The sequence below is a fragment of the Pseudomassariella vexata genome, assembly GCF_002105095.1.
Source record: "Pseudomassariella vexata strain CBS 129021 chromosome Unknown BCR38scaffold_11, whole genome shotgun sequence".
Lineage (NCBI taxonomy): Eukaryota > Fungi > Ascomycota > Sordariomycetes > Amphisphaeriales > Pseudomassariaceae > Pseudomassariella > Pseudomassariella vexata.
In genome coordinates, this window is record NW_024467966.1 from 380572 (window position 1) to 405599 (window position 25028).

The 25028-nt window shown below is 51.6% G+C and overlaps 11 protein-coding genes across 11 annotated transcripts; 5 read left to right on the plus strand and 6 right to left on the minus strand.

Annotated features, from left to right (window-relative positions):
* The first annotated feature begins 323 nt into the window (after nt 1–323).
* Nucleotides 324–878, plus strand: BCR38DRAFT_42757 (uncharacterized protein). The gene has a single exon (XM_040859840.1). It carries the CDS (start codon nt 527–529, stop codon nt 812–814), a length of 288 nt encoding a protein of 95 aa, XP_040712831.1. The 5' UTR covers nt 324–526; the 3' UTR covers nt 815–878.
* Nucleotides 879–965: 87 nt separating this feature from the next.
* BCR38DRAFT_42783 (uncharacterized protein) lies at nt 966–1764 on the plus strand. The gene has a single exon (XM_040859857.1). The coding sequence runs from the start codon at nt 1021–1023 to the stop codon at nt 1645–1647; it is 627 nt and encodes a 208-aa protein (XP_040712832.1). The 5' UTR covers nt 966–1020; the 3' UTR covers nt 1648–1764.
* A 116-nt stretch (nt 1765–1880) lies between these two features.
* Nucleotides 1881–4138, plus strand: BCR38DRAFT_459648 (uncharacterized protein; the record flags this gene model as incomplete). The annotated part of the gene is made up of 2 exons (XM_040862315.1): nt 1881–2506; nt 2755–4138. 2 exons carry the CDS (start codon nt 1881–1883, stop codon nt 4136–4138), a joined length of 2010 nt encoding a protein of 669 aa, XP_040712833.1.
* Nucleotides 4139–5012: 874 nt separating this feature from the next.
* Nucleotides 5013–6703, minus strand: BCR38DRAFT_441689 (P-loop containing nucleoside triphosphate hydrolase protein). The gene has a single exon (XM_040860780.1). It carries the CDS (start codon nt 6570–6572, stop codon nt 5424–5426), a length of 1149 nt encoding a protein of 382 aa, XP_040712834.1. The 5' UTR covers nt 6573–6703; the 3' UTR covers nt 5013–5423.
* Nucleotides 6704–11644: 4941 nt separating this feature from the next.
* On the minus strand, nt 11645–12494 carry BCR38DRAFT_349142 (alpha beta-hydrolase; the record flags this gene model as incomplete). Its single annotated transcript, XM_040856466.1, is given in 3 exon segments — nt 11645–11734; nt 11753–11989; nt 12090–12494. Coding segments are annotated over 3 exon segments (732 nt in total), but the record flags the coding sequence as incomplete, so codon positions are not given.
* Nucleotides 12495–13404: 910 nt separating this feature from the next.
* BCR38DRAFT_411749 (ASST-domain-containing protein) lies at nt 13405–15117 on the minus strand (the record flags this gene model as incomplete). The annotated part of the gene is made up of 2 exons (XM_040858607.1): nt 13405–13560; nt 13618–15117. 2 exons carry the CDS (start codon nt 15115–15117, stop codon nt 13405–13407), a joined length of 1656 nt encoding a protein of 551 aa, XP_040712836.1.
* A 1378-nt stretch (nt 15118–16495) lies between these two features.
* On the minus strand, nt 16496–17067 carry BCR38DRAFT_495995 (uncharacterized protein). The gene has a single exon (XM_040864747.1). It carries the CDS (start codon nt 16956–16958, stop codon nt 16500–16502), a length of 459 nt encoding a protein of 152 aa, XP_040712837.1. The 5' UTR covers nt 16959–17067; the 3' UTR covers nt 16496–16499.
* BCR38DRAFT_411750 (uncharacterized protein) lies at nt 16960–17387 on the plus strand (the record flags this gene model as incomplete). The annotated part of the gene is made up of 2 exons (XM_040858608.1): nt 16960–17187; nt 17238–17387. 2 exons carry the CDS (start codon nt 16960–16962, stop codon nt 17385–17387), a joined length of 378 nt encoding a protein of 125 aa, XP_040712838.1.
* Nucleotides 17388–17860: 473 nt separating this feature from the next.
* On the minus strand, nt 17861–19761 carry BCR38DRAFT_397189 (isovaleryl-CoA dehydrogenase). Its single transcript, XM_040857663.1, has 2 exons — nt 18458–19761; nt 17861–18404 (listed from the first exon to the last, which is right to left on the minus strand). The coding sequence occupies exons 1-2, from the start codon at nt 19666–19668 to the stop codon at nt 18308–18310; spliced, it is 1308 nt and encodes a 435-aa protein (XP_040712839.1). The 5' UTR covers nt 19669–19761; the 3' UTR covers nt 17861–18307.
* A 1474-nt stretch (nt 19762–21235) lies between these two features.
* BCR38DRAFT_42887 (carboxyl transferase) lies at nt 21236–23322 on the plus strand. The gene is made up of 4 exons (XM_040859924.1): nt 21236; nt 21286–21949; nt 22004–23039; nt 23094–23322. Exons 2-4 carry the CDS (start codon nt 21384–21386, stop codon nt 23214–23216), a joined length of 1725 nt encoding a protein of 574 aa, XP_040712840.1. The 5' UTR covers nt 21236; nt 21286–21383; the 3' UTR covers nt 23217–23322.
* BCR38DRAFT_42888 (uncharacterized protein) lies at nt 23323–24362 on the minus strand. The gene has a single exon (XM_040859926.1). It carries the CDS (start codon nt 24176–24178, stop codon nt 23429–23431), a length of 750 nt encoding a protein of 249 aa, XP_040712841.1. The 5' UTR covers nt 24179–24362; the 3' UTR covers nt 23323–23428.
* Nucleotides 24363–25028: the final 666 nt, after the last annotated feature.

Below are 25028 nucleotides of genomic sequence, written 5' to 3' on the forward strand. Positions count from 1 at the left end.
GCAATGGTTGTGCGGGCGTGACGAGAGGGCGACTTCGCCGCTGACTTTGCCAATGATTGTCTGTGACGGCAGCTGGGTATTCGAACTGCTGACTGGGGGACTGGGGAACAACATACCCATTACATGTCTAAGCCAACTCTTCCGTCAGACAGCTCACCTGCCCAGGGATTATCCTCTGTTTGTGACGCCTTGTTCCCAGCAAATAATGGTGACCGGCACGGGGGCATAAGAACAACAATGACGATAGGTAGTGATGGAAACTCAGGCCCGGGGAGTCGATTCGATGCGATGGTATTTCTCGATGTCCTAGAGGACCTCCCCTTTTCTAGACGGTGACGAAGGCATTAACAAGTATTCTATGACGAGGGGAGCAGGTGGTCAAGAGCTGGGTATGACCGACAATGACCAGTTCAATGCAAGCAAGCTATTGGCGATGCAGAAAGTACTACTGAGTCTTTGCAGCCGTGGGAGTATTGCTGTCCAGAACTGATGGTGGAAGAAGAAGGGACGTGGTTCACACGTACAAATGACGGGTATTCCAACGCCGAGGAGCTTCGCCGAGGGGCAAGAGACGGAGTCCCTGCCACTTGTTCTTTCAATGTCGAGTTGTCCGGGGCTACTGCGCGAGCATAATATGGGCTTTGTGGAAGGGTCAATCGTCAACAAGCACTTGCTGCAAGTCGGGATATCGATGCAAGTCGCAGCAAGAGCAAATGTCTTGTGTATTCATGCGGGCAGTTCAATCATCAGTCATCAATCAGCAGCGTCGGGGGGGGGATTTGACATAAACTGGGCTGGAGATAATGATGTGTAGCGGGTCCCGAAGGGGGGTATGCCACAGTGCAAGGGCCTCTTTGGCTTGTCAGCGCGCGCGAATATTACGGCAATTACCTTATTAATAACCTGTGGTCTTTTTGGCCAGTGCATGTGCGCTTTTCAATGAGCTTGTTGGCTTGCTGGCTGGTGCCCTTTCTACTCCACATCTCAAGACTGATTCCCCGTCATCGGGCTAACTTACTTATGTGCACTTTATCTACGACGTCCATTCAACCCACAAGTCATTCATTCATTCAGGTCTTGGTATTCTTCTACAGTTGCTACCGCTTCCCTCCTAATGATCCGGTGCAAGACTCTGTCGCGGCGAAAAAAGAATGGACGACGGCTTCGTCCTGCATCATCGAAATGGCGCCCGCGTGCCAAAACCGAGAACGAGCACTGTGCGTTTGCGCAAGCGTTCCGGGGCCGCGATTTGAGGTCCTGGAAGTCACTTGCACTTTAGCAGAGGTCCACAGGTCAGTGGGCGGCCAGCTGGTACCAACTGTCGAACTCTTGGGGTACGGTGCATGCCGCAAAGTGGGAAGCCGTCGGAAAGTCGAGCTCTCCTCTCGGCAAAAAGTCATAGTGGTGTCCTTCGGTGGTTCAGAGTCTGTGGGACCGATCGAGACGAGGGTCTGTCTCCCAAAAACCATCTGGAGTCAGTCCCGTCAGTCGCCTTCACATTGTGCCATTGTCCAGTCTCCCCCTCATCCCACATTTCTGTTCGCCCAACGCAATCCGCCCCAAGCATTGGTTTCAGTCATAGTCATGATAGACTTCAAGATCTCTAGGACCGCTCTGTATCGCCGCTTTCCATCTCACACCTCTTAGCTAGAGAGCTTGTTGCAGGCGCTCCCCTCCAAGCTCCCGTCGCGAGCGCTCACGACCTTTTTCCATCCTGTCGCTCCAACTACCACCTTAACTGGACCACTTTACAATCAAAATCCACGATATTTTAGCCTCCGTCTTCTTTGAAACGCCCTTCAAGCACTCGAGCATTCGACTTCGTACCTCAATCGATCCGAGTCCATCCTTCCGCCTCGTCCACGCTCGCTTTCGCGAGTATGGCCGGCACGTCTCCCACCAGACGGTCTTCCCGGGCGCGAACAACCCAATCACAATCACACCATTCTTCTGCGAATTCTAGCTCATCAGGGCGGGCTGAGCGAACCACCAGAGGCTTTGTAAAGACTGGGTCGCCTCACAAGTCCTCGGGCACTGGTTCGCTCTCGTCTGAACCGCCCGAGGATTCTACCCCAACTACTGCGAGTACTGACGATACTGCCCTCCTCCGCCGACGAAGCACACGCGGCAAAGACGAAGACAGAGATAAACAGCCCAAGATGGAGCAGCTTGACATTGCTATCACGAGCGACGATAACGAGATCCAGGAAGAGGACGAAGCGGTGCGCTGTGTCTGCGGCTTCGACGACTGGCCAGGACCACCACAATTCGATGATGAGCTCAAGGATTTTGCGCTCAAAGACGCAATTGACCTTGAACCTATATACTCAGTTGTCGAAATCACTTCTGACAATGACATGGCCGGCTTCTTCGTCCAGTGCGATATTTGCAAAGTCTGGGAGCACGGCTTATGCGTGGGCATTGTCACCGAGGAGTCCTCGCCGGACGAATACTATTGCGAACTCTGTCGAAAAGACCTACATAAAGTTTTCACAGCAAGCAACGGGTAATTATCACCACTTTTCGCATCGTCGCCATATTTAGCACAGGTGCGACCGCATTGGCTTCATTGGCTGTGCCTCTCAGCCGTGGCGGAGCGCTGACACTGACGGTCGACGCATCGTCGATCGCACGTCTCAAGCGCCAACGTCTACCCTCACAAACCCCCTGCCCCCAACCTTGTAGAGCTTGTTTTCTTCATTGTTTATCTATTATCTTTATATTCAAGAATGCTGATGAGATGGCCCCTCGCAGACAAAAGTATTCCGTTTACCTACCCATCCATCGACCATCACGGAGTACCTCCCGAGCGACGTCGACAGCCAAAGATGGTACACGGTCGCCGAAGAGCACCGATCGCAAGTCGTCGCGCGCATCTGCGGCGGCACAGTCGTCTTCTGCGAAACGACGTTCGACAATGAATAGTCGGGACGCTGCCTATGATGAAGAGGAGCAGCTCCGTCGCGCCATTGAGGCGAGCAAGGAAGACACCATCGTCGAAGAACCAGAGCTACTGACCCGTCGTGCGAAGCGAATCCGGGACGAGGACGAAGAGTGTGTTTTTCATGATTCCTGCAACCGGGCTCGCATTCCGAGTACAACCGCTGACTATAGGCCTTGTAGGCAACTTGTGAACATCAAGCGCCAGCGGACGAATTCCAAATCCCCGTCGCCTCTGGGTGCCCAGGCTCTTCTGGCCAGCCGAGAAGATTCCGACGAGGAGGACGGCGTCCGGAACGGAGCTTTGAAGAAAGCAACCCGCAACGTCGCGCGCACTCACCGAGAAAGAACCGAGCGTGACGAGCGCCGCGAGGAACAGGAACGCAAACGGGCTGAGGCGGCTAGCAAGCGCAAAGGCCGGGCTGAGCGTCGACGAGCTGATGGTATTACCGCAACAACAACAATCGTGGTCAAGGTGTCTGAAGCTGATATGGATGTGGATATAGACTCAGATCCATCAGAAGAAATACCCCTGGCAGCTCGCGTGGCCGCGAACCGGACTACCGAATCGGTACAACCTCCAGATCCCCCGGCCTCGTCACAACCGGTCCCAGACACGCCACCCGCGGAGAAGGTACCAACGAGCTCTCATAAAAGGAAGGCCGCGTCGCAGCACAAGAAGGGCAAGGGTCGAAATCAGTACACCAAGGATCGTGATATGCAGGAGAATGAGGATACGCCCGCGAGATCCATGTCTCGCGAGATCGCGCGCAATGCCGATGAAAACGTCGCAACTCATACGAAGTCTTCACTACATGAAGGGCCCGGTAAACACAGCAGCAGAGCCAAAGGAGGCATGAACTCCAAGATCACCATGAGTGACTTGAAACGACGCGCGAACAACATCTTGGAATTTATTACGAGAACACAAGTTGAACTGGCAAACGAGCCACTATCGGAAAAGAACAGTCCTCGCCACGGTAACACGGATGACGGAAGTACGGGCAAAGTACGAGCGATGCAACCCAATGGTGGAGATGCCAGCAAAGAAAACACACCAGTCGAGAGTGGCACTGCGAATTTAGCATCAACCACCCCTGCCGTGCCCATGAAGGACTTCAAGGAATTGGACTGCGTCGAGATGATGGACGCGCTTACGAGGGACCTGGTGAAATGGCAGCAAGAATTTGTGTCGTGAGCGCAGTCACCGCGCACCTGAGTTTTATAATGACCATTTCTATTTAGTGTGTCCACCACTTGACATTTTGTTACGGCGTAACATGGATGGGCATTGAGTCTCGGTATCAAGCCGGAGCGAATGTGGGGGGCGGATAATCATTTGCATTGCTTGGCGTTTTCTGTTAACATGGCCTGGGGACCACTCCACATGATGCCGCAAACAGGTATTTATAGGCACATCGTTTTCCTTTCTTTTTCAAGGTTGCCGGGAATCGGAAAAGGACACCTCTGGAGTTTTTCAAAATACCACTGAGTTTGAAAATGCCCACTATATTGGGGTCTGGAATCCTGGCTCTGGGAGCGAACAGTACACCTCCTACCCTATTTTGTGGGTCGATGTTTTCGAGAACAATGAAAACTCAGCAGCGGGAGTGACAGTGGTGACTGATGTCGGTTCATTCATGGGACGCGGACGTCATGTTGCATAAGTATATCGTATACCCCCAAGGTGTGAGGTTGGCTGTGATTCGGGTTGTATAATGTACAATGTCTACATGACGCCTCGCGCTCGGTGATTTGATTAGTATTGATTGTGAACTTATCTATGTGCTGGCAATAGAAGTAGAGTGACTCGATTTGTGAGAGCAAGAGGGAGGTGCGCGTGTACAGGATGAGGGTAATTTCATTACTGAATCAAATTGGATGTGGCTGTTGGAAACAACCCACTCTACCGCACTTGGCCGTGGACGAAATCGCTAGCGCAAATTCCAATACATACTTGATTGTGGCTTGGTTGTGGAATATGTATCAGACGCTCTTGGTATAGTTCGTCAGGGAAGGCAAGACGGAAGCAAGAAGGTGAGTGGAACGCTTCAATAGTCATGGCGACATAATGCTTCTCATAAGCTGGGACTATCAGCGATGAAAGTCGAGATGAATAGTTTCTGTACATGTAACGGGGGAAAAGCAGATTCCGAGGAACGATGTATTGAAGTGGGTGTCGACGCTGTCCTTCGTAGGCTAACGGTCAGCCTAAGAGGGCAGATGTTCTTTTCGGGCGCCTTAGCGCCGTATAATCATATGTACATATTGTTTACATTGTACAAGTACAGTACACCTGCGGCCTCTGCCGCGGAATTTGATCGATGTTCCAACGTACGCCGAAGCAATATCGGAGATAAAACGGATGCAACACCTGTCGTGCTGTATCAATACATGAACACGCCGGACGCCCCAAGAGAGATATAAACCCTATGAGGCGATCCTGGTCCAGCTGGGCTTTTCCTGCAAAACCCTTTCATCAATCAAGCTCCCGAGGCTTCCCTTTTCGCTAAATTCCTAGCCTTCCGTACCTCCTTCTCCTTCTTGCGCGCCTGACTCAAACTGGTCTGTTGCTCTCCAACGCCGGCGGCCTGGCCCATCTTGGCCCAGTTCTGTAAGGTTTCTTCGGTAACTTCATCCAGGCTAAAGCGACCCAGGTTTCCCTTGCGCCACTGTTGTATTACCCAATTAGCAGCGAGCTCTTGCGCCGGTGCGCCTCCCTTTTGAAGCTTCCCCGTACGTATGGCGACAGCATCCAAGAACTCGAAGATATTGTTGGTGGGAGGGCAGAACTCCTTGTATAGAGATGGGTCCCGAAGGTTCATGTGGAATAGGAGATAATCCGCAATCGTCTCCGTGCTTACTACGCCGTCCTTAACGCAGCCGACCAAGCTCAGCTTAAGCATGGAATCTAGGTCCCCGACGTAGGGTACAAAGACTCCCGGTGTATCAGTGACGAAGACACCCGAATCGATGCCCGCCGCCGTGTCTTCGGGTATGACTCGGACGGGCGTGGACAATTTTCTCGTCACACCCGGCTCCGCGCCCGTCTTGGCTGCCTTGCCCATCCTCATACCGACCCGGCGCATGGCATTGAGCAGCGTCGATTTCCCCGCGTTGGGCATTCCAACTACGAGAGCGCGCATGCCTGTCAGTGAATCTATGGCGCAGGCGCGATCCTTCATGGCGTCCAGTAGCCGCTGGATCGTCTTGGGCTGGCGTTCATCGGTGAAGACCACTTCGGTAGTGCCGATGCCGCTGGCATCGCCCACCACTCCCACACCCATACCACGACGCTCCATGTGCCATTTCCGCAGCAGCTCCTCTTGTTTCTGCTTGTGTCTTGACCCCGAGGGCGGGAAGCTCAGGTCGGCCTTGGAGTAGACGATGATGCGGTCGCGACCGGCGAGAGCGGATTCGAGGAGAGGGTTCGTTGAGGTCAGAGGGACGCGGCTGTCCCGACACTCGATGATGAGACTGATGTTCGACAGCTTCTGGCGCATCGACGCCAATGCACCTGCGTGATGGCCCAGGAAGTATGATCGTACTATAGAAGATGAGACTTCGAAGGTCGGCCGGGCGACGAAGGAGCTCGAAGCCGAGGTGGCAGCTTGCCTAAACGAAGCGGCCATTATAAGTGAGAGTTATGGAGGTTGGATGGACTGTTTAGATGAGTGAGCGGATGTCATCGTGGATTTGGCTTCATCCTGTCCATACAAAGCCCATGATCAGTCACCCAAGTTACCTATGAAAGGTGTTTGTTATATTCTCGGAAAGATTTCGAGATTCCTTGCGCCGAGGCACTAATGAGGCTCGTCGATAAGATAAGATAAGATTAGAAGATAAGATAAAAATAATTTGGGGCTTGCATACCTTATGACGTATGCGTGCCAAGCTTCCCGCGCTCGAAAGCCAACCAATCATATCTACAGTGTCTTGTGACCTGAGACCTCACAAAGCTTGAGCAAACCCATCATCAAGTCCATCAACGAAATAATTCCCGATGCGTCTTTTTTTCTTGCTATCGAAACGCTCTAACCTCATGAATTAAGTTCTCGGTCTGGCTCTACAATGGTAGTAAGGTTGGTCCTTAGTTCTTTCATATTCACTTACTAGACTGTATCCAGGTCAGGTCAGCGCCGTCTCATCGTCATGTTTTATATTTCCATCTATCTATATTTGGCAGACCTGGTCTGTAGAGACCGTCAAGTCATCTGGATTCTGAAGATGTTCAGTCAGCAGGAGCATTAAAAATGACTCGCCATGCTATACCTTGAAAGAAGCTCTAATGTGTTCCCGGGCTTTTCTCAAGCAAGCAGTCTGTTGCCATTCCTCCAGCTGTAAGGGACGTCATAATGAACCACGTATAGATAAATAATTATTCCTCGTAAGCTCTATCTGGCATCTTCTTCATTCACAGCGCATTACAATGACCGCTTGGGCTTCGCTTACTGCAATTATATACCTCTCTAGGGATCGATACCTTTAGCGTGAGAATTGGCTTGTGTAGAGTTCTGATTTACACATTCAAATTGAATGACAGATCAGGTATCTCAACGCAGCCATTTTCTCTGCGAACAAGGGCCTGCTACCTGGAGAACACCAAAATCAGTAAGACGACCAAGTATTTCAGGGAAAGTAGCACGCTAACGTTATCGATTCCTGGAGAGGTGTACACCTACTTCTGGCGGAGCTGTTCAACTTGGAAAGGCTCGCAAGCTTTGTTAGTGAACCTCAACCTAGCATGGATATAATATCTGATGGAGGAGACGAGAAGCCAGTGAATACACTATGGAGATGAGAACAAGGTACTTAAGGATGAAACCTAAGAGGCAATCCATGCAGCGAGATTCTCGATCCGGTAAAAGTACAAAGGAAAACTGAGCTTCAGCACTTGCCCCAATATAGTATTGGCCTCCAAAGGTCCTGACCTCTATCCTAGTGCTTGCCGCATGCTCGCATGATGGCATACCCCACAATCCGCTGCTGCGGAGGAGCTTTCCCCTCATGGACCCCAAATCATTGACCCCTCGCTACTACCCCTAGTAGCGGAAAGGTACAAGGATTGATTGAAGAATACTACTGAGCCAGATCTACAAGAATATGATACTCCAAATGCACCTTTCTGCATGGATGACCCGGTTACACGAGGTTCAGGTCCTACCGGAACATCCCAGCGTGTCGATCTTGTCTCACATAAACTTGTGTATAATATCTTCCATTTTGCCATCGAGTCGGATCGTTGCTCATGTCCAACTTTCCTGGGCTGTGGGGGCAAGAAACAGGAAGCTTGGACAGGTGTTGAGGTCGATAGTATGAGTATGACTTGACGCCTGCGTCCCAAATAGCCTCTTTTACAGTAGCCGATAAATACGACGTCACAGCTGGAGGCTCAAATAAGCCAGTCATCTATTAAATCACACAGCGCCCACCGTCGTAGCCCCTGCTCAAGCACAGACGCAGACCAGGAATCAACTTCGCCTTCACCCGCCTCCTACTCTCCCACGGCTGCTCAGTCCTCAGTGGTATCGTCTCCCTCCGCCCTGAAGCACAGCAGCTCCTGCAGCTCCTTTCTAGATTTCCACCAAAGACCGAATGTAGCCACACTTAAAAGCGCCCACCTCCTCAAAGTTCTGCCACACGGACAGCTACAAACCCGGACTCTCCCTTATGCGTTGATACAGACGGCGAGCCGGAACGTACAGGGTCCTTGGTGTGAATCTCACTCGTCCGATTCGGTTGAGTCAGTTGGGCATTGGACACTGGACGAGAATAAAGATGTCCGAGTGTCTGGTGTATGTGAGTAGTCTTGCGTACCATGTCGCCGGTTTCGGCACGCCCATGTATCTTGCGAATGAACATCGACTGCAGGGTGGAGTGGGGGTAAGAATTGGGGCTGCGGCGCGGCGCGGTGGGCGGTGAAGGTGAGCCTTACAACTAACCGCATTGACCACCTTTTTGCATACACTCCTATTTTGCAGGGTCTAACTGAATCAGCCTAAATACTTCATCCGTATTTATTATATATAGAATATGTGGGATTGGTGGCCTACGGTCACGTGGGATACGGGCAAGATACTTAAGTGCCTTTGTGCGGCTTGGACCCCCCCACCTGTCCTTCCCTTCTTCACCTTCGTATGTAGCTGGAATACTAGTACTAGTGCGATCCCACAAGTTCTTTATACAGTTGCTTGTTTTCGATACGTAATTTAGTATTCTCGGCGGCCTAGAGTATAAAGGCTTTACCCGCCTTACTTACTAGGGTACGAATTTTACGAGATACCCCGCCCTCGGCTTTCTCTATCGACTATAGTTAGCTAGATAGTTATTACGCTTTCTAAGGAGTAAAAGTAACTAGAGGTAGTAATATATAAGGCGGAGGATCTAGTATATAAGGCTCCGGAGGATTATAAGATACGTCGACTATGTAAGGAAAGAGCCGTCCTGACGGGCCGGTCTCAGCTGACCAGTGTGAAGGTTAACCCTTGTAGGAGCCCCGCCAAGCGTGGACGACTTAGTCGCGCTCCCTCAAACCTAAGTTGTGATCTTCTTTCCTTCGCTCCTTAGAGTAGAAACTTCGTCGATAGCACCTAATCGAGGTCTCTACCAATGCGATGCAACCCAGGTCGTGACAACCAGCTGAGTCGGGAGGGTTTCGCCCCCGATCCGGTAGAACTCCGGAACCGCCCAGCTTAAGAGGAGACCTCGAGACGCTCCCACCTAACTTAGATTCCCTCAAGAATCAGTCTTAACAATATACGTACCTATATACTAGCCTATCCTAGTTGCTCTTTGTACTACCTGACTATTATATCGTGAGACGTGTGGTATCCCCGTTACACTATTAAGAGCTTAGGGCTTTGATGCGAGTGCATATGGGGTGTGAGTTGTTGTATTGGGAAAGGATGGCGCAGGTCAGCTATTCTGGCCTGGCAGAGCTCTTTTATAGCTCTTATCTTATCTTATCTATATTATCTATAGCTACAGGGTAACCCCCATGGGGTCACGTATCACTATCTTATCTATATTATACTCGTTATCGGGTTTAATACGGTACTTCGTACGTAAGCGTTCGAGGGGGTTGTCACGACCTGGGTTGCATCGCATTGGTAAAGACCTCGATTAGGTGCTATCGACGAAGATTCTACTCTAAGGAGCGAAGGAAAGAAGATCACAAACTTAGGTTTGAGGGAGCGCGACTAAGTCGTCCACGCTTGGCGGGGCTCCTGCAGGGGTTATGATTGGCTTCCCATCTGGCACTGCCATGGCAGGTGTTCCAGCTGTAAGTCACCTGGTTGTAGTGAGTCTGCGAGGGTTGACCTTCACAGGGGTGTAGAAGTCTCGGATCTTATTCGAATCGGACGCTCTAACTCGGCTAGTATCTACGACGCGCCTAATTTTAGTACGTATCTATAGATAACGGCTAACGAAGTAATCTACCTAGTATTAGCCGAGTATATTATTATCCCCTTAAGTAAGGATGATTTCGGTAGTAAAGTCGGCCATATAACGCTTACTAGGAGCCCGTCCGCACAGTTCTTCGTGTAGGATCCATTTCACGATAACTGTCGAATATCACGTGTGTCCAATCGAGTAGTCAGAAGTGCATAAGATTGTATATGAATGAGGTGTGTTCTTGTCTGTGTTCTATTCTCGCGAACTCCCGTTGCTCTGCCCTTTATAGATTCTTTCGGAAATGTCGGAGGTGCATTGTTCAGGTGTCTGACCCCGAACTTCGGAGTTACTTTCGGGAAGAGGGGTTCATTTCGCCGTCTGAACTTCAAGTGACACTAGTCTTCTCTAGTGCCATATTATTTCTGAACCTAGGAACCAGGTGTCCTATCTGACAATAACCTCCTCTTGCTCTAGAGTCAACTTTATTACCCGGAGGTCGCGTCGCGACACGAATTACCGTGACGAATGCGGTAGGACAATATAGTCCCCTTAATACCGTACCGATGAGCTGCTGCGGCCTAGGAAGAGCCCTGACGGACAAGCTCTTTAGCGCCTTCGATTCGCTGCTCAAAATTGCCCGGACTATCCTCCACTGGATCAGCCATTTTGTACGTAGTTAGGGAGTGTAAGGAAAGAGCCGTTGTGGCGGGCCGGTCTCAGCTGACAAGCTGAGTCGGGAGGGATTCGCCCCGATCCGGTAAAACCCCGGAACCGCCCAGCTTAAGAGGAGAACTCGAGACGCTCGCACCTAGTTTAGATTCTTCAAGAATCAGTCTTGCAATATACGCACCCATACACTGGCCTACTTCTAGCTACCCTTTGCACTACCTGACTATTATATTGTGAGACGTGTGGTATCCTCGTTACAGGGAGCAATTGCGAGGTAAATTGAGAGACGTCGTGTTGTTGAGGCGTCGTGTGAAGCATGTTCACCAAAGGAGCTAGCATTAAAGAGACTCCGTCCTGGACAGAAGACCCGGGAAAGGCGGCCATGATTCATGACGGAAATAACCCCTTGCTAACGGCTAAAGAGGTGGCCGAGGGCGTGTCAGAGCTACGTGAGAATCCCGAGTTCAAGAATGATATCATCTTGGAGATCGCTATGGGGAAGAATCGAGATTTACCAGTGTACGATGCAGATAAGCCTAGTGCCGAGGGCATGCTCGCGCAGGGATACGTGGATGCCGAAAGGTTGAGTATTTGAACTGCAACATATCAACTAATCCACTGATTAATGACCTTACAACTCTCATCCGTCAGAATGCCCAGTGATCTTCCTAATCACATCCAACACGACCTGCGGCTGACTCAGATACGGCGAGTGCCCAGACGAGCAGTACTATCTCGGAAACTGAACACCCTTTTTCTCGGACACCTTGTCGACAACCATCTTCTGGGCCTGCACTGGGATCGCCTGGTCGTTCTCGGTAAATAGGTATGTCGCCGGATGGTACAGGTAACCCGCGTGCGTGATCGGCACCGAGCCGTTGACGGAATGGCCTTTCATCTCGGCTACCCAGTGGTCTTGCTCATCCTTGGGCAGATCGTTGAAGAGCAGGCGCTCGGGTTCCGACATGTGTGTCCTACCTTGTTCCTACAAGGAAGTTAGATATATAAGCAAGGCATCTTTGGACCCGACCCGATACCAGTCATTGAAACCCAGGCTTCTCTATTTAGTCGATCGACCCACTTACATCAATACTAAGAAACCACGGCAATTTCCCCCCTGACGACGATTGCAATGACTCCCCCGGGGCCATCAAAAAAGTCGCTAAATACAACAATTCTACTACACCACCCCGCTGCCCCTTTTCCTCCCGTCTAGCTTTCGCGAGCTCGACTCTAGCGGCTTCCGTCATCACGTTGCCGCCATAGGAATGCCCCACGATGAGGACATCCCGCGTTTCCTCCTCGACGAACTTCCTGAGCAATTCCCGGATCATTTGGGCGTCTTCTACCATCCCCACGGGCGGCAGGGCGTCAATGCTGGGCAGTAAGGGGCACTCGGTGGGGAAGCCGTGGGATTCGCAGAGGTCGCGCATGCGCTGGAATAAGGACGGGGTGTGCCAGCCGCCGTGGATGAATCGAATGGTAGGTTTGGGTTTGGGTTAGATAGTCATAGTGAAGTGTGTTTTGAACACAGGATTAGTCGAGGAACGACAGCGGGGAAAGGGGGAAAAGGGGTCAGATCGTTCAACGGTATTCAGTTGGCTGGTTGAATGATCGTTATTTGATAGAGACAGTCGTCAATTTTACGAGACCATGATATTGCTTAATAGCTTGATATGAGTGACATCCCGGATCCCACATGGCGACGGCGTTGCGCGATCGGCATGGGCAAGACGACGGCAGACGTAGCGGTACGCTTCGGTATGATGCATGCTTTATCCACGGATGGGTCTCATTAGCAAGGCTGATTTTTCATGTCAGACCTACAATGCGGCACAAGCGTGAATCGTAAGATCCCCTTTAAGCGTTACGTGGGTTGTAGTCTACCGATCTGATGCAGATGTCGATTGAAGTGGCGAAGCGAGATCCCTCAGGTTATCTAAACTGAGGTCCAATCAGGATCCATCAAGCGCGCATGATTGTCAGCCGCTGACCACTGCTGGCCGATGAGTCAATCGGCGGATTTGGGAGGATGAGTTGATTTATCCTAAAACGGCAATGGGGAGTGCAGAATATAGTAGTTGGCGGTGATTGGAGGTAATTTTGTTGATACTTACGTACACTTCGAGCTCGCTACGCGGAGATCAACAAGCTTCATTGCAGGTATTGGGCTGCCAGCACATCAAGTCGACGATACGACCACGTGTGTGACGGTAAGGATAGGTTGGCATCGACCCTAAATCGACCCTAAATACAAGCAAAAAACATGTTGGATATTTCAGTCCTACGCACAAGCAGGAGAATCCAAACTCTGAAGAGTTGCCCATGACAAAAGCAGTAACTTGAACAGCATTTTCAAAACAAAATCAATATACTTCTTAATTGATACATCAGCTGCCCCTAAATCGCTTGAGAAGCGTCTGGAAGTTGCACAGCGGGCTCTCTGGTTGTACGCGCACACACAACAAACCCAAATGATGCGAATACAAGAAGACCAAGTAGTAATTGGAGCGCAACAAAGTCACGGTCCTGTATCGGCTCAAAGATTCCCTCGACCTGCGGCAACGTTAGCATATCTCTCTAGACAATATGTAGAAAGGCACAAAAACTCACAATACGTCCAGCGCCCCTATCCAGCACCTTTGACAACCCCAAGGCCTCGCCATTGGAGCCCAGTGCTACGACCCGCAGAAAATTCCCTACGATGTCTTCAGGAAGGAACTTGGTCTCAAACCCGTTCTTCTTGATGATTTCCACATCGCTAAAGTCACCATCCTGCGCGTCCGCATGCCCAGCGCTCTGCAACTTCCAAGCATCGACCTCCGTAGCGCCGTTCCAGCTTACGTAAACCCCATCATCTCGGCGGGCAATATCAGGCTTCGTGTTGGGCGTCCCGACCCAGTGTCCCCTGAACGCGCGGTACGACTTGATATACCCTGTGTTGAAGTACGCCGAGGCGCCAAAGTGGATATCGCAAAGGACCTTGCCGTCGCGGGAGAACTCGGTGTAGGCGGCGTTGTAACCCCAGCCGACGAAAACATTGCCGTTGTCGAGGAACTGGACGCTACCCTGGGACCCGGACAGGATGTGCATGGGGTTCACATAGGCGACCAGGAGCGTGGTCGTCATGTGGTCGAGGTCGAGCTGGACGTGCAGGCCGCGCGAGTAGTCGGCGGTCCGTTCGTATTTGGAATAGGCGCCGTTGTCGAAGATGGTCAGCGTGTTGTTCTCGTGCCAGCGGACGTGGTGCTGCCACGAGAAATTGGACGCCGCGCCGTCGGACAGGTCAGTGAAGTCACTGTGCTGACCCCCAAGTTTCCAGAGAATCTTGCCTTCAGGGCTGAGGCAAGTGACGGTGTGCATGTACCGCGACGAGATGTAGTAGTTTCCGTCGGCGTCCTTGTCGATACTGTTGATGTGGAAGAAGTCCCAGGCGTGGTCTTGGCTTTTGCCCTTTCCGTTGGGCCGGTCGAATGACTCGTCGACGCGGTAGTACTGGGATGCGCGCCATTCGAAGATCAGCTCGCCCGTCTCGATGTCCATCTCCTGGAAGATTGAGTCATGGATCCACCCTTCTGGGGGACCGCCTACGGTGCTCAGATTGGCGGGTGTGATCTCGTATATCGTCATGAGGGCGGTTCCATCTGCGGTGATGGTAAATTCGTGCAGGTCGCCCTCCAGCCCATTGGCGGGGTTGATGATATACTTGACCTCGTACGAGGAATCAAGCATGTAATAGGACCCGTGACCGTGAGTGCCATCATCTGTTCCCGACCAAAAGGTGAGGTAGGTCTCGCCCTTGTAAACTTGGGGTCTGAAATCCATGGCCTCTCCGAACTTGGCCTCCATGTAAATGAGATCCCCATTGGCTTCGAGAATCATCGGGCCCGGGTCGGACACCGAGTTGCCACGGGGTTCGATAAAGACGTAACTCTGATCGCAGTGGTCACTCGCCTCCAGCACGTGCAACCGCGGTGAAGGGAGGTGGAAGGAGTGATACTCGCGCGATGGATAGGCGCCCAACAGCCCTTGATCATACCAGGATGGGTTTGTCTGGTGGGAAGGAGCGACGGCCCCCAGAAGAAGTGCGAAGGCGCAAGAATACGTCCTCATGCTGACAATGGGCGGCTGTGGCAGGTCAAGCGTGCAGCAACATGGCGAAGGCAGTTGAGAACCGGCCCCAATGCGACTGTGATCGAAATCTTCCAAGTTTCAAAGGTGACGACGCCGGTGTGGGCCGTAGTGGTCCGGTATCGTTGGCATTCCACATAACGGAGACGGGAAAGCCTGGGCCGGTGACTCGCTTGAAGTCACCGGATGGAGGTCCGTGACCACGGAATTTGCATACGTCGTACTTTGCATCTTGGCGGCCAACTGCTTTGTATAAAAAAGCTGGTCTCCATCTGCGATACGAGATCAGCAAGTATCAGACCTACATGTCTCCAAAACTTCATGCCGCAACATCACGGCCGACAAGCACACCTCGGCATCTAGAGGGAGTCTTGGCAGGGGCATAAAGATTGCATTGCTTGTTACGATGGGTTCATCTGAACGGGCTCACTCGCTATTGAGCAAGCATACTCCAAGTTAAATGGCTGATGCGAGGAAGCTCTTGTGCTTGAGAAGATCCACACACAAATTTCAAATGATGCCAAGCGGCAGGCTTTCCACACAGGAGATTTGGGACCATCTTCTCAGACCATTATGAACAGACATACGGCATGTTGGACAACAGTCTCGGTGCATCCATTCCAGGGTTGAAAGTAGCAAGCTGGGAAGCGAAGATGGAACGGCGGCAAAGACGCGGCACAGTGGGTCGACCATTGATGTTAGTGGGGCAGTATTACTATAAACGGTCTGCCGCGGCACGTGGAAGTCCAGGATCTTTCCATCCCTGCCTGCCTGTCTGCTTTGTCTGCTTAAGTGATGAGGAGTCTCGGATACTTCCCGTGGTATTGACCAGGTACGCGTCGTTCTCTGGACGTTCAACCATCGCGTGAACACTCCAAGAGTGATATCCATACCAACTCTGTCCGACGAACGAGAAAATTAACCATTTAGATTCGAGTCAGTCTGTACCCGCAATGACGTCTTTACCACAAGTGACACATCTCGAAAAGGGATCCTGCTATCCACCAAGGCTCCGCTCATGTTGGCAGTCGTTCCCTGCCTCCCGTCTTGGCAACGACCCGAACTCACGATGTGACGAGTTTCTGGCCAGGGGTTGGGCGAGTCGTGGTTTCAGAGCTGCTGCCTTCCCGAAACCAGCCACACACAGCTGAATGAATGTGTATTGCCATTAGACATTGTGATCAAAAATTGTGACCAGGCGCCAGTCCGCTCCCAACGTAATGGCTAACAAGATATAGAAGTCTGTCGGCAGTACGTCGTAGACGAGGGAGAGCGCCCGATGCTCGAGAATACAAGCTACTCCACAAGCAATGATGCCCCCCAATACCCGCGTACATCGCCAGCAACAACACTAGAAACGCAGATCAGAGTGCTGTGAAGATAGCATACCGGCTCATCAATGGCTGGCAATACAGCACCATAAGCCAACCCGCCCAGCAAACAAAAGTGACACGGTCTGCTTGAACCGTTCTTAACACCAGCCCTCGGATCGCAACCACACTTCCCAGTAGCAGAGACATGGCGAACCCCACGGGCCCAAGTCCCCGATAGACCGGACAAGCCACCGACCAGAACCCAACGAAGTATACAGTGATCCAGCGGCCAGGCCCATCTCGAATAATGAGCGGCATTATTCCTCTCCCTCTCAGCGCGTCCCTTCTTGACCCGGCATATCCTGGACCTGTACAGTCGTCATGATAATAGTTACCACGATGGCGCACCAAGTCACCATGCCCGTGACATGATTTCGCACATCTAGTCCCAAGAACTTCAACTTTCCCCTCCCGCCAATAACTCACGACAAGCCCATCCCCCTTTATCATTATGCACCAAGGTAAGCAACAGAAAGTTTACAGCTTCCACCATGCCGGGCAGCCAGACGGAACTGAGCAGCAGCAAAATCGTGATTGCGATGACGATCTAATGTCAGGCCGACTCAGGGGTAAGTCTCCCCGACGGGATCGCCCGCCAGGGCTTGTTGGCTGCGTCCTTGAGGATGGATTTTCCCGAGCGCTGGTTGGTAAAGCCGAATATGAAGACGAGGATCCAGACGTAGGAGAACGTTGCGGGTACGTCTTTAAGACTTCCGCTGTGTTTATTAGGTAGTCAACGTTGTGGCCAGTGGAGGTAGTAGCGATAAGGATGAATGCGAGCCCCGACAGGACACTCAGGAGGGCGAGGGTGACTATGGGGAAGATGAAGATCTTAAGCTCGCTTTTGGTGTCGATGTACATGGTCGTAACTATGTTTAGAAATTGATGGGTGTAGTTCTATGGGTTCTGGCGCAGCTGGTTAGTAGGTAGATTCAGCTCCCAGAGCTTGAATTTTAAGACCGTACGTAGTTTCCCGAGGGATGGGCTGATTTGGCAAGGAGTACTTGAAGTGTGAAAAGCAACGAGATTGTGCCATTGTGGAAGAAGGCATGATGAATGCAGGCGATCCAAAGTTGACCTGACTTGCTTTTATAGACGGTATTATTGTCGTATTTGAGATGGAACGACTGTAATATCAAGTGTTCTTCAGCCGCGTCTTGATATGTAAGGTGATTAAGAGACCCTTTTGGGGAACCCATGTTTTTTATCTTACCTATTGAGGTCCCTCTTTATATATATCATTTCCATCACGACAGCGGCGCACATGTATCATGGTCTATGTGGCAGTCAGACTCCTGAATCATGCACTGAAGCAAGCATGGGTGCAACTGACATAATTCTGGAGAAAACCTCAGCTGAAAACTCATTATTGGTTTATTAAAGTAAAAGCTGAGTATGCCGGCTACATCGATGGACACATCCTCAAACGGCGCATCCTAACGCATTCGGCTAGTGAGTCGTTGCCTCCCTTCCGGACCTTGGACCATTGACTTTGGGAGGAGTGAACTTCATCCGTATAATCCAGCTCATAATTCAAGTAACACAAGCAGCTTCATGTCTACAGGTGGCTAAATGGGTCGGGCCTAGTGATTAAAGCTAGATTTCCATCGCCACGTCAACCATAACCCCCTCAGCCCCTTATGGCAGGAAAGAGCGTTTTACTAGATCTTCATCGATGTAACTCGTGCCATACATCGGCATAGTTCCTCAGACGAGAACGCGCATGCCAAGCAGGGTCTTCCAAGCGCCATTGCCACTTACGCAACAAGATGCAATAATTGTTTTTATGTTTTTAATATCTAAGCCCCGAGATGAGCATACTCCTTGTTAAATGCCCTGCCGATGACCATTTTACGAATTTCCGTTGTCCCTGCACCAATTTCATACAATTTGGCACTGCAGTCATAATTAGTATGGTTCGCAGGAAAATATTGGGGTTGTTGACTTACTCTCTCAGTAACCTCGAAGCAGGCATCTCTTCCACATACCCCATTCCTCCGAGGAGTTGAATGCAGTCTAAGGAGCACTCTGTCGCGCGCTCCGCCGCATACAGGATAGCTCCAGCGCAATCTTGTGTCTTGATCAGACCATCTTCGTCTACTGCTCTAGCTGTGCTGTAGGTGTATGCCTTCGAGGCTTGTAGCTTCGTGTACATGTCAGCAAGTTTGCCTTGTACAAACTGATTATGCGCAATAGGCGTGCCGAATTGCTTCCTCTGGTGCGCAAAGGGCAAGGCAACATCAAGCGCAGCCTGCATGATCCCCAGCGGCCCAGCACTGAGAACAAGCCGCTCAAGGTCTAGTCCTTCCATCAGAACCTTTACGCCTCCGTTGATTTTGCCGAGGACGTTCTCATTAGGTACAAATACGCTCTCAAATACAAGCTCACCGGTGTTGCTACCACGCATGCCCATCTTGTCGAGCTTGCGCGCACAGCTGAACCCCTCAAACTGCTTCTCAACGAGGAAAGCAGTAATCCCCTTGGACGCCTTGTCGGGCTCCGTCTTGGCATACACGACAATGACATCAGCATCCGGCCCATTTGTGATCCACATCTTGGTCCCATTGAGCACATACCCGCCGTCGACCGCCTTGGCCGTGGTCCGCATGCTCACGACATCGCTCCCGGCGCCAGACTCAGACATGGCCAATGCCCCAACCTTGGTCCCCGCGATCAAGTCCGGCAGGAACTTCTGCTTCTGGTCCTCGGACCCGTTGAGCTGGATCTGATTGACGCACAGCTGGGAGTGGGCGGCGTAGCTAAGGCCAATGGAACCGCTCGCGCGCGAGAGTTCTTCGAGCACAACGCAGTGCGCCTGATACCCCATGGCCAGGCCGCCGTAGTCTTCGTCGGCCGTCATGCCCAGGAACCCGGCCTCGCCAAGCTTGGGCCACATCTCGTTGGGAAATGCATTGCTCTTGTCGGTTCGGGACGCGACTTGCTCGCTGATTTCGCGGCGGGTGAATTCCTGCGCCCGCTCGCGCAGCTCGGCTAGGTCGTCTGAAGATGGCGGCTCGAAGCCCTTGGGGTGTTTGGAGTGTTTGGAGTGTTTGGAGGAGGCGTGGCGGACTTGCAGGGCAGGGAGTAGTAATCGGGATGTGCTTGGGAAGGATGATGTTATCTGGCGCGCTGGACGCACTACTGATCTTATTGCCTTCATTTTAAGGAATTGGCTATGTGAATGTGAATAAAGGAGGAAAACGGCTCTGATTCAAGCTGACGTCTGTCACATGAAGTTGAGTTACATGGGAATGTATCATCTAAGTACGAGGTAGTTAAGCCGCGTTGAACCGGGCGGCAATCCTCGGTTCCTCACGAGCTACAGTCAGGCTCCAAAAGTCTGGGGACACTCCACTTTTACTACAGCGCTCTTTAGGGGACTGGGATTTTAATATGGCTATGTCTCTATGAATATATAGGCTACAGGTATTAAAATAGAGTCATTTCGAAGCTTATAACCCGTAGATTAATATTTTGTATACCAGCCGCGGGATTTAATAATAGCGCGGAGCCTATGCTCTAGAGTGTCGTATAGCTTCTTAATCAGCGCTGCCGGTACTGCCTTCCACGCTAACTGCAGCGCAGCTTTAAATTTCTCAATATCCAGCTAGTTTTTTTAGGATAAAGAGTTTAGGGCATTCCCTAGATAGATACCTCTTTAACCAGGCCCATACGTGCTTTATAGGGTTGAGATCTGGGGAATGCGCTGGCCAGTCTATTAGAGAAATAGCGTGCCGGCCGAACCACTCCATAGCTTGCGCCGAGAGGTGTATCTTCGCATTATCTTGCTGAAAATGCTGCCAATCCTTATAAAATGGGAGTAAGCCCTCCCTCAAGGCCTCAAGATAACTCCAGGTATTATAGCCCTTCTGTCTCTTACCCTCCTCCTGGGGGGGGGTCGCTCTATCACGATCAGGTCGCTCTTCTTCCCTACTCCTCCCTCGACGTAGATCCCACCCCAGACCATAACCGAAATATTCGCTTTTACGTGTGCCTTAAGATTCACGAAGTCCTTATTGTACTTCTCGCTCGGAAATCGGAAGACCCAGGCGGTCGGGGATGACGTAGAATTCTGTATAGAGGACTCGTCGGAGAAGATTACCTGTGGACTAGATTAGCGGGGGAACCCTCGATACGCCGGAGGCTATACCGTCATCAATTCCTCCAGATTTTCGAGCTAATAAGTTGCAAATGCAAGGCGATCGGCTGCTAATTCTTTGGTGAGTGGTATGCGCTTAAGCGCACGCCATTTCTTCATATTAACGGCGCATAGGTACCTCCGAAGGGTACTCTTCGAAACCTTGCCACTCATAGATTGCATAAGCTCCTTATAAGTCCAATTTCGATTACGCTTGCATAATTGAACGAGGAAACGCTTACCCCGACGTGAAAATCTAGGGCGACAACCGCTTCGAGCTAGCGAATCGAAGTTATAGCGAGATTTCCAGGACACCAGGGATTTCGTGACGGTCGATCGGTGTACGTTAAAGAGGCTAGCCACGGTAGTCTGCGGGATACCGCACATAACTGCCGTTACCATGGCCGCCCGTTGGACTTGAGTATACTCACAGCCAGGCCGATGATCAGCCATTACTTGCTGCGCAAATTCGGTGAGATTCGGCCTCATTTTGATATAATTGTGGTGGTTAAAATGTTAGAGGGTGTAGGTGCGAAGTGCGCGAATTTTCGCGTTGGCGTAAAGTGTCCCCAGAGTTGTGGAGCCTGACTGTACGTAGCTAGGGGACATTCCGTTTTGTCAGCTTCTAACTTGAGTTAGTCCCCAAGGTCCTCGACAAGCTCAAGTGCTCTACTTATGTAGGCTTCGTCTGAAGAACAAGCTGCTGTAGCAGTGGCAGTCGAACCCAAACATTCACAATGTCGATATCCAGGTCCTCGGGAGAGGTGCTAGGCCTGTCGCGCCAATTGACCCGATCCTGCTATGCCCCGCGCAAGGCATTATCTCGATTCCGCCGCATTCCCACGCGAGCCATCGCATCGTACACGGCCCCCTACCAGGCAAACGCCATATCAGTCATCCAAAGCAATGTGGACTCGACGTCCGACGAGTTCAAAGACAATGAGCGGCTCATGGCGGAGGCCATGGCACGGTTGGACAAGTTGACGCAGACTGCTCAGCAGGGAGGTTCGGCCAAGGCCAGGGAGAAGCACCTTGCAAGGAAGAAGATGTTGCCCAGGGACCGGGTTACAGCGTTGATAGACACGGGGACCACCTTCATGGAGCTGTCTCCTCTAGCTGGCCATGAGCTGTACCCAGAAGCCGAAGTTCCTTCGGCCGGTATTGTTACGGGCGTAGGAGTCGTTGAGGGCGTCACATGCATCATTGTCGCCAACGACAGCACAGTAAAGGGCGGGACGTACTATCCTATTACCGTCAAGAAACACCTTAGGGCCCAGACTGTTGCCCAAGAAAACAAGTTGCCGTAGGTGGTCCGGTATACAACACTGTCTTGAGAAAGCACTAACGACGGGGATAGCTGCATATACCTGGTAGATTCTGGTGGTGCAAACCTCCCCCACCAGTCTGACGTATTTCCAGATCGTGACCACTTTGGTCGTATATTCTACAACCAGGCACGTATGAGCGCCGAGGGCATTCCGCAGATCTCGGTGGTCATGGGTCTTTGTACAGCAGGGGGCGCGTACGTGCCAGCCATGAGTGACGAGAACATAATTGTACAAGAGCAAGGTAACATCTTCCTGGCTGGCCCACCGCTCGTCAAGGCTGCCACTGGCGAGGTAGTATCTGCTGAGGAACTCGGTGGTGGCGCCATGCACACATCCGTGTCTGGCGTGTCCGACTACCTTGCCGTCGATGATGCGCATGCTATTGTGCTGGCCCGAAGGTGTATTAGCAACCTCAACTGGCCCGAGAAGCCGGTGTCGCCTTCAACAGCGTATTCTGAACCCCTGTACCCGGCATCGGAGTTGCTCGGTATCGCCTCCACCAACTTGCGGAAGCCACTTCCGATCCACGAAGTGATTGCTCGGATCGTAGACGGTTCTCACTTCTCCGAGTTCAAACGCGACTACGGTACGACACTAGTCACAGGATTTGGCAGTATATACGGGCACCGCGTAGGCATCGTTGCCAACAACGGCATCCTTTTCGGCACCTCGGCCCAAAAGGGCTCCCACTTCATCGAGCTCTGCTCCCAGCGCGGCATCCCGCTCGTCTTCTTGCAGAATATCAGCGGCTTCATGGTCGGCAAGGAGGCAGAGCACGACGGCATCGCCAAGCACGGTGCCAAACTCGTGACGGCCGTGGCGTGCGCCGACGTGCCCAAGTTCACCGTCGTGGTCGGCGGAAGCTACGGGGCGGGTAATTATGGCATGTGTGGGCGTGCCTACAGTCCTAGGTTTCTCTGGATGTGGCCCAATGCCCGGATAGGCGTCATGGGTGGTGAGCAGCTCGCGAATGTCATGGAGGCCGTGGGACAGAAGGCGGATCCTAAGTTGAAGGAAAGAATTGAGAGCGAGAGCGATGCTGTGTACTCTTCTGCGAGGCTTTGGGTAAGTTGGTCTTGTTTGGAACATTGAGGATACTTGAATGCTAATCAGTTCTAGGATGATGGTGTTATAACGCCACAACACACAAGACAGTACTTGGGATTGGGGCTGCGGGCCGCACTCTCGGGTAAGAATGAGGTCAAGCCTGGGGATACCAAGTTTGGGGTCTTCAGGATGTGAGTCCTGTGCAATCTTGTTATGCTTGCTGCGACCTGTACTGTGAGATATTACCAAGGTAAAAATAGAGAATGCCATTCGGAGCTATGGGGACGAGGTCTGCAAATGCAATGTAGTAGTCCCATCCTGGACTTACACGGAGGTCATCTCCTGCTTATGCCGACGTAGTGAGTGTACTTGGATGTCCAAGTATCGACGTTTCGATTGACAGGGAATTAACCTAGATGGTCCGACACGTCTTCAATTTTGGCACCTGCAGGATCGAAAATACCGCGTGTGTGGGAAATTTGATAGAGCCGGTGGCGGTTGGAGAAATACATCTGGGCCTCAAAGGGTCTTCGATCATACATCTGGTTGCCGGTTCTGATCATGATCAGGCATGATGATGGGATATCGCGCCCAGCCTTCAGGACATTGAGAGACGAAGAAGCACCGTCAAGACCCTGTTCCGTTGCTTCGCCATCATTACTGACGACTAGCTTGCCGATTCCTTCAGCAACGCTATCCGCCGTGCTGGTTTGACCTGGAGAGGGCTTGTGGCACTCGCAGAAATAGGCTTCACTTTCGGCCCGAACAACCAGATGAAGTCCACCTAGCCGGTAGCTCAGTACGCGGTGGTGACTGATGTGGTCCTGTAGCTCCCCTGAGAAACTACAAGTTGCTCTCTCGAACCCGGACTCATACCCCGCACTGGTTTGTCGGCTGGGATCGTCAGCCCAGCGGGTGATGAACAGGGTGCCGGAATGCCACTGCATGTCCAGTCTGTCCGAGTCCAGGTCCTCTGAATCTTCCAGGTATCTGTAGATACGGTGAAGACTTCCTGTGCTACAGATCAAGTTTGCACTCGAAATATCGAACGTGGGCTTCATGACTTCGATGGAAGTGATGAGAGGTTCGAAGGCGGAATTGTGTTTGACATATTCTTTAGGCCTGTTCTGTTCATCATTCTTGACTTCTAGAGGCATTGTGGGAAGTGTAAAGTAGGCAGGCTCGCCTTCGTGCGTCAGTGCCGTGGATTCACAGGGCTTAGAATCGACATACCTGGAATGGCGATTTCGCTTGGATTGACAACACTATAGGTCGAGACTTCAGCGACGTCCTCAATTGAGATGTGCTCCTCAGCAATTGGGTCCATAGGCATGGGCAAATCAATGGTCGACGGTGATCGCAAGGCCGTCTGCATAAGCTGTCGACGCTTTTCCTTGAACTTCATCTCATTTGGGGCGTGGAAATAGAGACACCTATCTTTCTCAAAGGACCAGCATGGCGACGGGCGGTTGCACGGGATCTTTGTCTTTCTTTTAGCAATCCAGGCTCGGATGACAGACTCGCCATGATTTCTCATCAGCTGACACTTATCGTCGTGGCAGTCGTTACCATTGACAAGGTATGGACAGACGAGCTTGGCATTCATGATGGGTCAATGGCTCCTGTGGGTACTTGGGAAAGTTCAAGACGACAGCAAATTTCTGAGCAGATGCGCATGTGGGTGACAGGTTGGCGTGGGAGGCTCAGAAAGACGTCTTTCCACTCGCGGACGAAGGGTTCATATAGCCCTGCATCTGAAAGAGAGTGTATCAAGGCTCGCGACCAGCAAGGCAATGGAGAGCCTCCTGCAGAAGTTGGAGCAGGCCACGACTCAAGCGGCGCGGGCATCAAGCAGGTTGCTTTCCCCAGAGCCAATGAGCTTGGAACACAAAACGTAGACGGGTGGACAGCAAACAGGCTGTCTTTTTGATTTCGAAAGTGGGCAAGAAGACCATTGGGTACTACAACTTTCAACTTGAAATTTCCTCGACACAGCCTTATTCGAGC

Bases quoted from the DNA above. Each gene is read 5' to 3' on its own strand.
- BCR38DRAFT_441689 (XM_040860780.1), bottom strand. From the start codon at position 6,572: ATGGCCGCTTCGTTTAGGCAAGCTGCCACCTCGGCTTCGAGCTCCTTC.
- BCR38DRAFT_495995 (XM_040864747.1), bottom strand. From the start codon at position 16,958: ATGATAAAGGGGGATGGGCTTGTCGTGAGTTATTGGCGGGAGGGGAAA.
- BCR38DRAFT_42887 (XM_040859924.1), top strand. From the start codon at position 21,384: ATGTCGATATCCAGGTCCTCGGGAGAGGTGCTAGGCCTGTCGCGCCAA. The intron at 21,950-22,003 runs GTAGGTGGTCCG...CGACGGGGATAG, and splicing joins GCCCAAGAAAACAAGTTGCC to CTGCATATACCTGGTAGATT. The intron at 23,040-23,093 runs GTAAGTTGGTCT...AATCAGTTCTAG, and splicing joins ACTCTTCTGCGAGGCTTTGG to GATGATGGTGTTATAACGCC.
- BCR38DRAFT_42783 (XM_040859857.1), top strand. From the start codon at position 1,021: ATGTGCACTTTATCTACGACGTCCATTCAACCCACAAGTCATTCATTC.
- BCR38DRAFT_42888 (XM_040859926.1), bottom strand. From the start codon at position 24,178: ATGCCTCTAGAAGTCAAGAATGATGAACAGAACAGGCCTAAAGAATAT.
- BCR38DRAFT_42757 (XM_040859840.1), top strand. From the start codon at position 527: ATGACGGGTATTCCAACGCCGAGGAGCTTCGCCGAGGGGCAAGAGACG.
- BCR38DRAFT_397189 (XM_040857663.1), bottom strand. From the start codon at position 19,668: ATGAAGGCAATAAGATCAGTAGTGCGTCCAGCGCGCCAGATAACATCA. The intron at 18,405-18,457 runs GTAAGTCAACAA...TTATGACTGCAG, and splicing joins GCTTCGAGGTTACTGAGAGA to TGCCAAATTGTATGAAATTG.